Consider the following 13,600-nt stretch of genomic DNA (forward strand, 5'->3'; position numbering starts at 1 on the left):
AAATATATATATAAAATCTTTTTTAATTTTTCCAAGCTAAACTAATGGTTAGATTTCTTTGAAATTCGGATTATACATGGACTAATAGCAATACATTTAAAAAAAAAGCGGCCAAGTGCGATTCGGACTCGCCCATGAAGGGTTCCGTACCATTTATGACGTATTAAAAAAAACTACTTACTAGATCTGGTTCAAACCAATTTTCGTTGGAAGTTTGCATGGTAATGTATATCATATATTTTTTTTAGATTTTTCAATCTGTTATTTTAGAAGTTACAGGGGGGGGGGGGGGGGACACATTTTTTCACTTTGGAAGTGGCTCTCGCGCAAACTATTCAGTTTAGAAAAAAATGATATTAGAAACCTAAATATCATTTTTGAAGACCTATCCCTAGATACCCCACACGTATGGGTTTGATGAAAAAAAAAAAAAAATTTTTTAATTTTTATGACGTATTAAAAAAAAACTACTTACTAGATCTCTTTCGAACCAATTTTCGGTGGAAGTTTGCATGGCAATGTATATCATATATTTTTTTTAGATTTTTCATTCTGTTATTTTAGAAGTTACGGGGGGGGGGGGGGACACACTTTTTACCACTTTGGAAGTGTCTCTCGCGCAAACTATTCAGTTTTGAAAAAAATGATATTAGAAACCTCAATATCATTTTTAAAGACCTATCCATAGATACCCCACACGTATGGGTTTGATGAAAAAAGATTTTTTGAGTTTCAGTTCTAAGTATGGGGAACCCCCAAAACGTATTGTTTTTTTCTATTTTTGTGTAAACATCATAATGCGGTTCATAGAATACATCTACTTACCAAGTTTGAACAGTATAGCTTTTATAGTTTCGGAAAAAAGTGGCTGTGACAGAATCGGACAGACAGACGGACATGACGAATCTATAAGGGTTCCGTTTTTGGCCATTTGGCTACGGAACCCTAAAAAATCAAGGTTCTAACTTATTTACAAGGCCTGAAAAAATCTTTTTTTTTTGGTTAATTTTTTTTTTAATTATTTACAAGAGGGCGACAACCTCAATTTTTAGGTATTTAATGCACAATACAATGAAAATGAAAATGATTTATTTCATAAATGTTGGGTACACATATGACAAACAAGGTTGGGTCTTATAGTAGGTAAGAAATACCTGTGTCAGGAAGTCCCGCTCCTCCATAATAAACAGTGGTTGTTTGTAACAATTGTAACTATCTAATTCATTATCTCTAACTTAAAAACTAGAAGTACTTATTACGCATTACGACGACAGAGCAGTTGTAGTAATAATAGCCTTACGGCTAAATAGGAACCTGTAGTTGGGTGCGTTTGTGTGTGCGTGATAGTGATTGTGTATTTGTGTGCATGTCTCTCTCTGTGTGTGTGTGTGTGTGTGTTTGCGCGCGCGTATGTGTCTGTGTGTGTGTATGTAAATGTTTAACTAATGTTACAATTTCATTTTATGTTATGTATAAAAATCCATTTGAGCAGCTAAAAAAAAATACGTGTCCGTTATTTTAGACTACTCTATAACATATATCAAAATGAATCAAATCGGAGTCGGACAGTTGGGGACCCTTCCTTGTTAGACATATGCCGAGAATGTATATGTATTTTACGGTTAATGGTCGTAAGACGAATGGCCTGCATTAGTAAGACATTTTTATCTTGTTGCCACAGATGGATTTTTATGAAAAAAATATATTTCATACAATATTGTATTGTGCATTAAATACCTAAAAATTGAGGTTGTCGCCCTCTTGTAAATAATAAAATAAAATTTTATACAAAAAAAAATATTTTTTTAGGCCTTTGTAAATAAGTTAGAACCTTGATTTTTTTTTAATGTATTGCTATTAGTGCCATGTATAATCCGAATTTCAAAGAAATCTAACCATTAGTTTAGCTTAGAAAAATTAAAAAAGATTTTATATATTTTTTTTTTTATCCAAACCAAGGGGATTCCAGGCTTGAAATATTGTAAAATGATATCTTATAATAAGACCAATTAACGCTTCTAAGAAAGGTATACATTTCAGCCAGGGGCAGTTTCACTATAGGATTGCGGCTAGACCCTTTATAATTTACAGTTATTGAAAGCCGCTGATAGGGACTATCTATTAGGTCCATTACTGTTACGGTAAGATAAACGTGATAACATAAAAGTTATTCATTAAAATCTGAGAAGTTTTTATTCTTAAAAGCTTTACGCTTTACGTTTTCATACGTGTCGTCGGGTTATTCCCACTAGTTACCACCAAGTTGTTACCAGTAGTAACTACTGGATTTTTTTTTCCCAGTAGTTACCACTGGTAAAAGGTGGGATTTTTTTTCCCAGTAGTTACCACCAAAATTTGGTTAGCATTCAATACTAATAAAAACACTATAAATATGGAGTTCCTTTATCAATAATTAATTAAACGTCGAATTAATTATAAGTTAATTAGTTAAGTATTCGTTTCATTATAAGTCGATTGCTGTTTCAGTAAATTGCCTTAAAAGTGATAAAAAAATCGGTCTTCAACTGATTTGTTTGTTCGTTTGTATAATTGGGACGTTATTTATTGAAGGGGACTTTATTGTCGATGGCGCTTACGCCATTATCAACGATGCTCCTATACAAATACAACGCTGCGCTACGCAGTGTTGCGTAAGCGCCCTTGACAAAAGATCCAGGTTTCATAGATAACGTCACAATTAGCTCAATTTACAATTAATAAGATTTTTTTTATACTACGTCGATGGCAATCAAGCGTACGGCCCGCCTGATGGTAAGCAGTCTCCGTAGCCCGTATAAGATAAATGCTCTCATACTCTCGAGGCTAATGGCGAAAAATATTACTTCTTTACCTATAAAACCCAAAGTCTTAGCAATGATCCCATCGACAGCACCATGTAAATTACTTATTTGGGCAGGATGATGTATTAAAACAACGAGTGCATTGCTAAGACTGTTTATTGTTAATCTCCCCTACCCACATATCATACATAAGTTTACCCACAAGTATCTCAGTACACAAAAATGTAGTACAAAAGACAAACGTGCCTTGAATGAATAAGCACATGAAATAGTTGCCCTATTATGTCTTTTCTATGGGAGCGCGGTGGCACGTGATTGCTTAAATTGTTTATAGTTGACTCATCATTGGCCTTTAACATCAATTAAATGATTACACAGCGTATCGAAAAGAATATTATAAGTTACAGTCGACGAGTAGAAAAAATATTTTAAAGAATAATCTTTGTTTTGTTGCGCTCATTGTAGTCATTGTGCTAAAAAAATGTTGTGGCACTGCATCGTGCACCCGGCCAATACCCACAAGACGTGAGCTAGCCTTGATTAAGTAAGGAATAATCAGACATCGAACTCAAATAACAACAATGAAGTCCAGTTGTTCGTAATCTATTCGATAGGCTTGTCAAACTAACATTTGAGCTTAGACAGAGCTTTCTTCAACGAAGTCTTGGAGGTATCTCTGGAGAGAAATCCTCTGCTGCCATTGTTGCTGGTGCTCGGCGTGTTGGTGGCGCGCGAGTGCTCCAGCACACGTGCCGGGCTGGGGCTCGGGCTGCGGCCGAGCCTGCGCCGTGGGTTCGACTGGACCGAGCCGCGGGATGCAGCTGCATTGTCAAATTGAGTTTACTTAGGTTAGATGACCTAAAGTCTGTTGGCTGTATCTCAGAATTTTCCTGACACGTTTTTGGTCCATGGCATCCAAATAAGTTTAATTTGCGATAAATACCAATATTAAGATGTACGTACGTATAGTGGACGTTCAGTTCTCCATAAAAACGTAGTCACCATTTTCCTCCCTGGATATTACTAATGGACTATTATTATTGGACTTTGGTATAATCATTATGGCCCCCTCGTTCGACTGTTTGATTATTATTAGAGTTATGAGCGAAAAACAAATTGTAATAATTCCAAATTTTAAAAGCTCCTAACTTGTACAATAAATATAAAAATCAAACGAAGGGACATATATCTGGTTAATATACATCAAATTGCTTAATACATTAGTAGATTGTGTCACAAGGGAGCAAAATGATATTTTTACGGTGAGGGCGAACATTGAATCCTAAGCAAAGCGAAGGTTTCTATAATTGTAAGTATCTAAAATAGAATCCTGAGCGTCGTGAGAGATTCAAGGGTTAACGCCTAATGTGGAAATTACTTTGTTACCATGTGACACATACTGCTGCTTATCACATCACCTATGAGGAAATTATTATATTCCAAAATATTACTTAGGTAAAACATATTCAAAATAGAAATAAAAACGTGTTCTAGAACAGAACATTATCACTTTAATCCCTCCTAGCAGGAAAGAAAAAGATATGAAAAAGTATTTTTAATACAGTTGCTCGAAAAGTGCTACTTTACGTAGCTGTTAGCGTGCGGAAAGTTGGATTACGCGAACTAGTGATTTTTACTTTTCCACTTGTTCCAATTCATGACTACAATTGATGAGTGATGATGTTAGTTTCCTTTAAAAGTCGTAATCAACCTAAAAACCTACTGTAAATGTAAAAATAATAAATATAAGCATATTTCATAGTTTATTACTTACCTCTTCATCATTATAATACGTTTAATTTTTAATATTGAATATTGAAAAACCGTTCTTAATAAGTTGTTTGAATGGAACGGAATAGCTGCCGAAACGCCTGTCAAAGCAGAGGCGTTTTATGTTTTCAAAGCCAACATTCGATATTGTTTTCATACAATTTAAATATACGATACACAAATAATCGTAAATAACGATACTTAGGTAATAATAGTACAATATTATATATTTACAATTGTTTCTGTCTTATAGAACATGCATAAAAAAGGTACTAGCTGTTTTTCTTATTTTTTCGCAACTGTATTAAAAAACGTCGTTAGATACACGTGCGAGGAAATGTCATTCTTCACTCGTTCCGAGTCTTGCCATCTCTCATATCTCGATACTCGTGGGGTAATGACACTCTTTCCGCACTAGTATCGAAATGTACTATTATTTCGAACAATTAACAAATGAAAAGAATAATTGATTATAGTTTCAAACCATTAAAAACTTGAATCAAATTTAATAATTAATAGGTAATGTAAATTGAAAATGTGATTGATAATTAACAATTAATAAGAATGAATATCGTTATTTAAAAAAAGGCGTCAAAGGTCTGCAAGACTAAAATTTTATAAGTTTTGAGTTTTATGACTCGGTACTCGTGAAGTGATAACATACTTTCCGCACTAGCATCGAAATGTACTATTCTGTAATGTTAACCAGAGAGGAAAATGGGGACTCAAGTTGAAACTTAGAACTCTGTATGCATCCTATACATAGCTATCACATTTTTCTTTTATGAACAGAAGAAGGTACGTGTTTTAGGGTTCCGTACCAAAAAGGAACCCTTATGGTGCAATTCTGTTCGTCGGTCTGTCTGTCACATTACCAAATACTTCGAGAACTACTAGAGCTATCGATTTGAAATTTCGAATAGTCAAGAACAACGCTAACCCATGACCGATATAAAGAGGCGGCAAAATTTAAAAGTCTAGTTATTTGGTCAAGTGGGATATCATCTGAAAGAAAAGAGCTCAAATTGAATATTCCAAAACAATTTTTTTTTCATAGTGGAATAAAGATTTTTGTAGGAAAATGTGAAAAAAAGTACCATTCCCACCCCCTTATCTTCGAAGTTTACCAATGGAAAATTATATATTTTTTTATATAACATTAACATTATCCTATATATTACAGGAAAATATAATCACACCTCCATTTTAATAACTTTTTTTTTAATTATCAAAAAACATATTCTAATTTTATTTACTATTTAACCTCCTTTGCGGGTGTTTATTATACTTGAAATTTCTGTGAAATTACATTAGAAACACTTTCTTTCGATAAAATTGTTGAAATCGGTTCACATAATAACGAATTATCCCAAAAAACCAACATACACACCAATACCACATAGATGGATACCAATAGAAGGCGCTGTTCACAATTCTGCTTGAGATAATGGTACGGAACCCTTCGTGCGCGAGTCCGACTCGCACTTGGCCGGTTTTACTAGTGTGATTTTTAAAATATTCATTAATATCGGGTAACTAATTATGTTATTTTATTAGGGCCGATTTTTATTTTTTGAAAATTTTATTCCTTTGTCACATTTTGATAATATTTGGTAGGTTCTCATTCTGATCGGAATAAACACGAACTCTGAATTTGGGACAAAAAACATGTATGTAAAAACCCGTGGCTTAGTGGAAGATTTTGTAGGACATACGGTACCGTTTTCACGTGAATTTGCGCATAAACATACTAATACGTTTATTTCATTACTTTTTACAGACAGCAGTTCATAGGTATAAATGTTAGGTAGGTAAGTACTAAGTAGCCCATCTTAGGTACAAAGCGTAGGTAAGTATTTATCTCAACAATGTCCAACAATTTGATTGTGTAAGTACTTAATGAAAAAGGTGCGGGTACAGCTTGCTGGATTTAAACCCGCCCTTGGTCAGCTAATTGGAGAGGTATCGGTATTATTTAGCGAATTATACAATTGACATAAAAAAAACATCTCGTACAAAATAGGGAACTCATACTTATATCCACAACATTTTTATCATAATCTGTCAAAAATTATAAAACGACAACAAAATAAAAAAAATCTGCTCATTAATACTTACCTGTGCTATACATCGCAGTGGTCTTTTCGTTGGCGGTGGAAGTCACTCTGTTGGCATTATGCGGAGTCACAGTGAGGGCATGGCATAATTTATTCAATCTTTCGTATCTACTGGCGGTGTTACATGCTTCTTTGCCTTTTACAGAGGTATTCTGAAAACATAAGTAAGTAGACAAAACGAAAATTATGACGAATAACTTTAGAAAGACAGATATTGCTTTTTACCCAAACATTATTTTTAGAACAAGTACGACAATAGTATAATTTATTTGAAGTTAATACAACTAGGAGGTAATGATATTTACATAAGCATTACGTTTTAATACTTATACTTAAACGAAGAGACATTGTCATTGAATAATTTACCTTTTTATCAGCTGCTTTCAATCTGGTTGGCGATGGAGACGGGTTAATAGGACGAGAAGCTTTCACATTTCTTACGCAAATACTCGTATACTGGAAGAAACAAGTCAAGCACCGATTGAATATTTGTAGAAATCATCATTATTATATTTATTTTTTATTTAGTTGCCATAAAATGTACCTATTTTGCTCCATAATTCAAAATTTAATGTAAGTTTTAATATTATAAAGTGCTAGTAGGTATGTTGACATATACGCCAATTTAAACTAGACCACTATCGTATTGTAACACTTAAATATAATTTTAATGTAGTTATATATCAAAATTGTTGGAGCACAATCATCCAGTGGGGAGCAAAGTAAGCGCATTTTATGGTATTATATGTATCTACTTCATTCGGCTGAAGATGAATTTTATACGGGTCACGTAGTAATATCGTCAGGTATAACGATAAGGTGTGATCAATGGAGTAAACTAACATTGGTGAAACTAGGTCTGCCTTTAAAACTAGTGTTGGTTTTCGTCGTGGCCACAGATCTGGTGTTAGCGTAGGAAGACGGATTCGTGGCACGCTCGCCGGAGTCTCCGCCGCGCCGCGTGGTGCTCCGGCTCCGTTCGTTCTGGTCTCTGATTAAAGTAAATCGACTATTTATGAATTAACTTTATCGAAAAATTTAGTATGTATTATAAATTTAACATAGTATTGTGTAATTCATATGCCTTGCCATAATTATGAATAAATTTGCCTATAAAATGTACTACCGACTCATTTGAAAAAGGAGATAACTATCATAGTTCGGGTTCTTAACTTATTAAAACTTTCACAGTCCAGTGACCAATATATGGGTCACGACGAACTACTCCGCAAGTCCGTACCCCACATACCTATGGGTCACTAAGATACAGCAAACACGCCTTTGACAAACCTAATAGGGAGATATTTTTTAATCTGCCTTAATTTGAATTCTAGTATTTTAACAGTTAGACAGCAGCATTCAATAAGATATTGTACTTATTAACCCGAGTGCGTACCTGGTGGCCCATATGTTGAGCATGGACGTTTGATTGAAGTAATTTGCTCTGACTTACGAGGAAATTAAAACATTTTGTATGGGGACTGTTAACGTGTTAATTTGTTAACTCATAACCACGCCGAGGGAAATATTTCCCATATATTTTGTTTACCATAGTCAGCATTTAACCCCAAAATTTTTCCTACAAAACATTATATTTATCGGAGGATAATCAAATTACTAGGCAACCTTTAAACACGCCATTTGACTAGCGATCATCCGTCATATTATTCAAGGTGAGTGTCAGGATGGCGGGTGGACCTCAGCGAATTTCAACGAAATATTTATAAGTATATTGTACCTTCGGTCTACCTCTCCCTAAAACGAGTTATTTATTTAACAAAAAACCGGCCAAGAGCATGTCGGGCCACGCTCAGTGTAGGGTTCCGTAGTTACTCTTCCGTCACAATAAGCTAAACTGGAGCTTAAACTATATTAAATTGTTAACCAAGGGATGAAACGGTACCTTTAACCCGAGTTAAACAAATAGGCAAATTTGCATAATCAGTAGTAAGTATTTTTACTATGAAGGGAAAACTTTTTGCGATAACTCAAAAACAGCTAAACTGATCATGCCCGCTATAGTTTTCATTTAATGTCTTTCTTAAGCTCTACTTCCACGATTTTTTTTCATATTTTTTGGACCTATGGTTCAAAAGTTAGAGGGGGGGGGACACATTTATTTTTTCTTTCGAAGCGATTATCTCCGAATATATTCACTTTATCAAAAAATGTTCCTTGAAAACCCTTATTAGTTTTGAAAGACCTTTCCAACGATACCCCAAACTCTAGGGTTGAAGCGAAAAAAAAAATTCACCCCCACTTTACGTGTAGGGGAGGTACCCTAAAAAAAATTAAATTTTTATATTTTATTGTACGACTTTGTCGGCTTTATTGATTTATATATTCATGCCAAATTTCACCTTTCTAGCACTAACGACCACGGAGCAAAGCCTCGGACAGACAGACAGACAGACAGACGGACATGGCGAAACTATAAGGGTTCCTAGTTGACTACGGAACCCTAAAAAAGGGCCAACCCGCCATTCTGACCTTGTTTTGAGCCTAGCTCGTTTTAGGTATAGATATACTGATTTCTATAAAAGGTTTACAGAGGTACACTGAAGGTACAATATTACTGCATACTTTTAGTGTGGTACAAAGGACGATTTTATAGGTCCACCCGCCAACCTGACGACAGGTTGGCGGGTGGACCTATGAAATCGTGCATTGTTTCAGGCAAAATAGATGTATTTATATTGTACCTTCAGTGTACCTCTGGAAACTATGAATAGAAATGAGTGTACCTCTCCATGAAACGAGATATTTAACAAAAAAGGACGCCATCCTGACGTCAGAAATATTAATTTTTAATACAGTTGCTCAAAAAGTGCTACTTTACGTATTAGCTGTTTAGCGTGCGGAAAGTTGGATTTCGCGAACTAGTGCTTTTTACTTTTCCACCTGTTCCAATTCATGACTACTTATTGATGAGTCTTAATGTTAGTTTCCTATAAAAGTCGTAATTAACATAAAAGCCTACTGTTAATGTAAGAATAATAAATATATGCATATTTCATATTAATTACTTACGTGTTATGATGATGAAGTGATCATCATAACACGTTTATTTTTTAATATTGAAAAACTGTTCTTATTAAGTTGTCTGATTGGAACGGAGTAGCTGCCGAAATGCCTGTCAATGCAGAGGCGTTTTTTCTTACTGCTAGAATGTTTTATGTTTCCAAAGGCAACATTTGATTTTTTTTCATACATTTTAAATATAAATAATAATAAAAAAATACTTCTTAATAGTCGATTGATGTTTCAGTAGGTAAACTGCCATAAAAGTGGTCAAAAATATTAAATAAGTTTTACGATTACGAAATTACGAAAAAATTTCAATGTCAACAAAAGCGTTTAGCAACAAAGAGTAGTAAGTATATTGAAGCATTTTAAGGAAACTAATTTCGAAGCGCTATCTCTAATTTGCATCCGAAACTAGCTATGTATGTGTGCGTGCACATCTACATATGCATCCGTATGTGTAGGTACTTTCGTACTACATAATATTAGGTCTACTTGGGCGGTATACAAGTAGTTTTTTTTATTTACAAGATATCAAACAAAATATTAACTTGTGAGCCATCCAAGTAGACCTAATATTATGTAGAAAAGTTTAAAAAGAATGGAAACCAAAATAAAGACATACTTTATAGTAAAGCAAGTATATGTTTATTGTTTTCAATTTGGTATACAAGATAGTAATAGACTAGGTGTTGTAAGTACTTGAATTATTCATCTTTGTGTACAAAGCTGAATAATTAGCTTCGTCTTCTGGTCCTTGTTTCTCAGTCTGACTTAGAACTCTTTCATGGGCGCATAACTGACTTGCCTAGTTCTCAACTGAGCGTTTCTTCTTTCACCTTTACATCCAACTGGACTTGAATTCAAGATAAAGTAAGGTCTCGCTCTCTAGCTCCGTAAACAATGCGCTCCAGATATTCTTTAAAATAGACACATGAGTAATAATGTCATGGTTCGGGTCCTTCTTGTACTAATGAACTTCAGGCATAGGACGTATGTCTTGTATAATGTCTACGCACGTACCTCCATACATGCAATCTATCTCGTCTAACATAGCGGAATCAAATTGCACAAATCTAGGCAGTGTCCGCGGATTTTTTTGTCGTAAACAAAATTAAAATAATCGGTTTCTTTCATCGCTGCTTGAGCGCTAAGGAAGGTATTTTCTTCTTACCTTCGAAAATATGAACTTCCCGGCATTGCCTTGAACACTTAAAATTTTAAGCCTCCAGGTTTTGTAACATTGGAACTATTGGGATTCTAATTTCCCTCTTTGAATTTGACTCGTGTTTAATGCTTGCTCCGATTTTACTTTGCTTTGCTCTGCAGTTTAAAATTAATAGAGAAATTAAAAGTTCATATCAATCATATCTTTGTTTACATTTATTTGACAGTAAACAACAGTTGCTAGCAACAACATGAATAAAGCTAGGTCTTGACATACGAGGTAAATGCAACCTTCTTAATGTTGTATTCATGCCTTTAAATTGTACCAATTTTATAGTGACATCTGGTGATGTAGTTTGCACAATCGGTAGTCAACTTCACGCAAAAGTAAGTTATCGGATCCCATTAATAGAAACCGCCGCCATCTTTACTAAAGTTAACTACATTTCTAAGTTATTTCTAAGTGTCGCCCCCTGTTTAGAAATCAAAGGTGTCTTTCATTATGAAGATTTTGTTTAAATGAAGTTTAATTTCGTTGCCTAGCAACAGAGAGTGATAAAACTTGACGCATGGCTGTCAAAAAAGGTTGCAAAGACTCATTTGATAGTTAAACGCATTCGTTGACTTTTTTTTTAAGTATGTTGCACCAATTATATTGAATTGATTTTTCGCATGGTAGTAGCTAACACTATTCGCAGTTTATGTGATTTTTCCACCTTTACAAATATTTGTTGAAAAGAGCTGTCATAGAAAATCTCTGAGATTTTAATTATAATTTTTTTAGGGAATTAAATATTTAAAAAATCTGAGGTATACTCCTACTCGTTTCTTTGTAGCTATGATTTGGTTTGATTGCTTTACCTTATATAGTTCAGGAGAAAAAAACTTTGAAAAATATGTCCATAAAATGACGTTATTGACATTATCTTGGTGACGGTTCAAGATAGGGGGATGAAAGTTAAGGTGTTTCTATATTACAAGATAGCCAACAAATGACATTATAAAAATCCGATATTCGTCACAGGGGCCACTTCTCCTACCTTAGCCTGCTAGACTCTTTATACTATATATTAACACTATTTTCATTAGTATTAAACTCTAACAAAATGTAACAGTGGTAAAAAGTAGGAAAAAACCAGTAGTTACCACTGGTAATAACTTGGTGGTAACTAGTGTGAAGAACCCTGAATATTCTACATTCATGCCAGGTTTCATGCTTTCTGCCCGATGGAACAATAGTTTCAAGATTAGTCAAGGCTAGGAGCCGCATAATACTTAGTGTTTTTCTGAGAAATCTTACCCTTTGTTGAAAGGCTTCTGAAAGCTGTGCTTAGATGATTCCGTGCTACTATCCCTCTGCATCTGCGGCTTATTTACGGCTGTTACAAAAACAATTCTCATAAAATAATACCCTATAAGTGGTGCGTTTTTTTAGCATACATCCCAATGAGGTAAACAATGATTAAAAACGCTTTTTAATAATACTTTATATTACTTATGAAAGCAAAAGAGTTTAAATAATCGTATATGATGTATAATTGTTACACATTTGCTGCGACTTATTTTTCTTTTAATAAAAAGACACGGTAAGATCTTTCGAATGCTAAAAAAACGAACTACAGGCTAGACAAGGGAGGGATACATTGGTCTTTGGGGTTATATGATGAAAATGTATTATGTATATTAATTACATAGGTACCGAAGTCTACCGAACGTCTATTAGGATAGATCCTAACGTATGTGTTCTACTTATCGTTAGAACGAACATAACGGAATTGGGTTAACAATCTTTTTGTTGTCAACAAGACATCGAAAATAATGTTGACTCAATTTTACCTTTGAAAATTGCTTACGTGGCGCTAAATAAAATGGACAACTTGTCGGAAAACCTCTCAGAAACTAACCAAAAACCCGATCCTGATTTCCTAAAGAATTTTACCTTCTCGAACTTTGGAGGCCCGAGGTCTTGGTGGCGGCAGTATTTCGGACCGGGTGTTCCACTGGATGGGCGGCGGCGGACTTTGATTGCCTTTCGCTAAAATCTTCGAGCCGGTTGTCTTTTTCGAGGCCTTTTCGGCAATCGAATACACTCCATACTTATGCACCGGAATACGATCCTCATCATTGAAGTATTTCTTCCTATCACAAACTTCATTAAGGTTAAGATTTTGTAACAAAACTAACGTCCATTGTAATCTTGGGATATTGGTTATTTCTTGACCTATGTAACACTGCGATACTGCGAACTATGTTCCTCCGGTGTAAAAGCGTTTAGTCGAGTTTGTCCAAATTACAAATTTTGCCAGTATAATGTTTATTTCATGAAACTATATATTTACACTTACAGCCCTAATTGCCAAGAATCATAACGATGTATTATGTTCAAAAGGATTTATTTTTAATTTATCCCGTTTAAAATATTGGTACTTAAGAATCGTGTTCGTAGCACGATGGTAAAATTTTAATCTTAGTGAATGAACTACATTTGAATAACATTCGGTGTAAAGAAACCAAAATTCATTTAGATCTATATTAATTACCGGATCTAGGTACTAAATATATATTTTATTTTGTAAAAGAATAATATTAAGTTACAGAAACGACAATGAGATTTTAGATGTAATATAAAATCTATTATTGCTAAAACTTTAGAATGGTATTTCGGTATTGCCGCATATATGATAACATACATATAGAATATCTTAGTAAAATCCTATTAAG

The 13,600-nt window shown here is 34.2% G+C and overlaps 1 protein-coding gene across 5 annotated transcripts in view; it reads right to left on the minus strand.

Moving 5' to 3' along the window:
• The window catches only part of LOC133520545 (dual specificity protein phosphatase CDC14B-like), a 43,355-nt gene that overhangs the window by 10,436 nt on the left and 19,319 nt on the right, over positions 1 to 13,600 (minus strand). For 2 of the 5 annotated variants that reach the window (XM_061855037.1, XM_061855029.1), the window contains exons 7-12: positions 12,819 to 13,018; positions 12,180 to 12,258; positions 7,532 to 7,679; positions 7,055 to 7,144; positions 6,690 to 6,840; positions 3,431 to 3,622 (exon numbers count right to left, since the gene is read on the minus strand). In XM_061855037.1, coding sequence (XP_061711021.1) covers positions 3,431 to 3,622; positions 6,690 to 6,840; positions 7,055 to 7,144; positions 7,532 to 7,679; positions 12,180 to 12,258; positions 12,819 to 13,018 — 860 coding nt within the window. The remainder of the gene's footprint in view (positions 1 to 3,430; positions 3,623 to 6,689; positions 6,841 to 7,054; positions 7,145 to 7,531; positions 7,680 to 12,179; positions 12,259 to 12,818; positions 13,019 to 13,600) is intronic. The other 3 variants (XM_061855056.1, XM_061855047.1, XM_061855063.1) reach the window with 2 other exon arrangements.

Source organism: Cydia pomonella, chromosome 1, assembly GCF_033807575.1.
Source record: "Cydia pomonella isolate Wapato2018A chromosome 1, ilCydPomo1, whole genome shotgun sequence".
Lineage (NCBI taxonomy): Eukaryota > Metazoa > Arthropoda > Insecta > Lepidoptera > Tortricidae > Cydia > Cydia pomonella.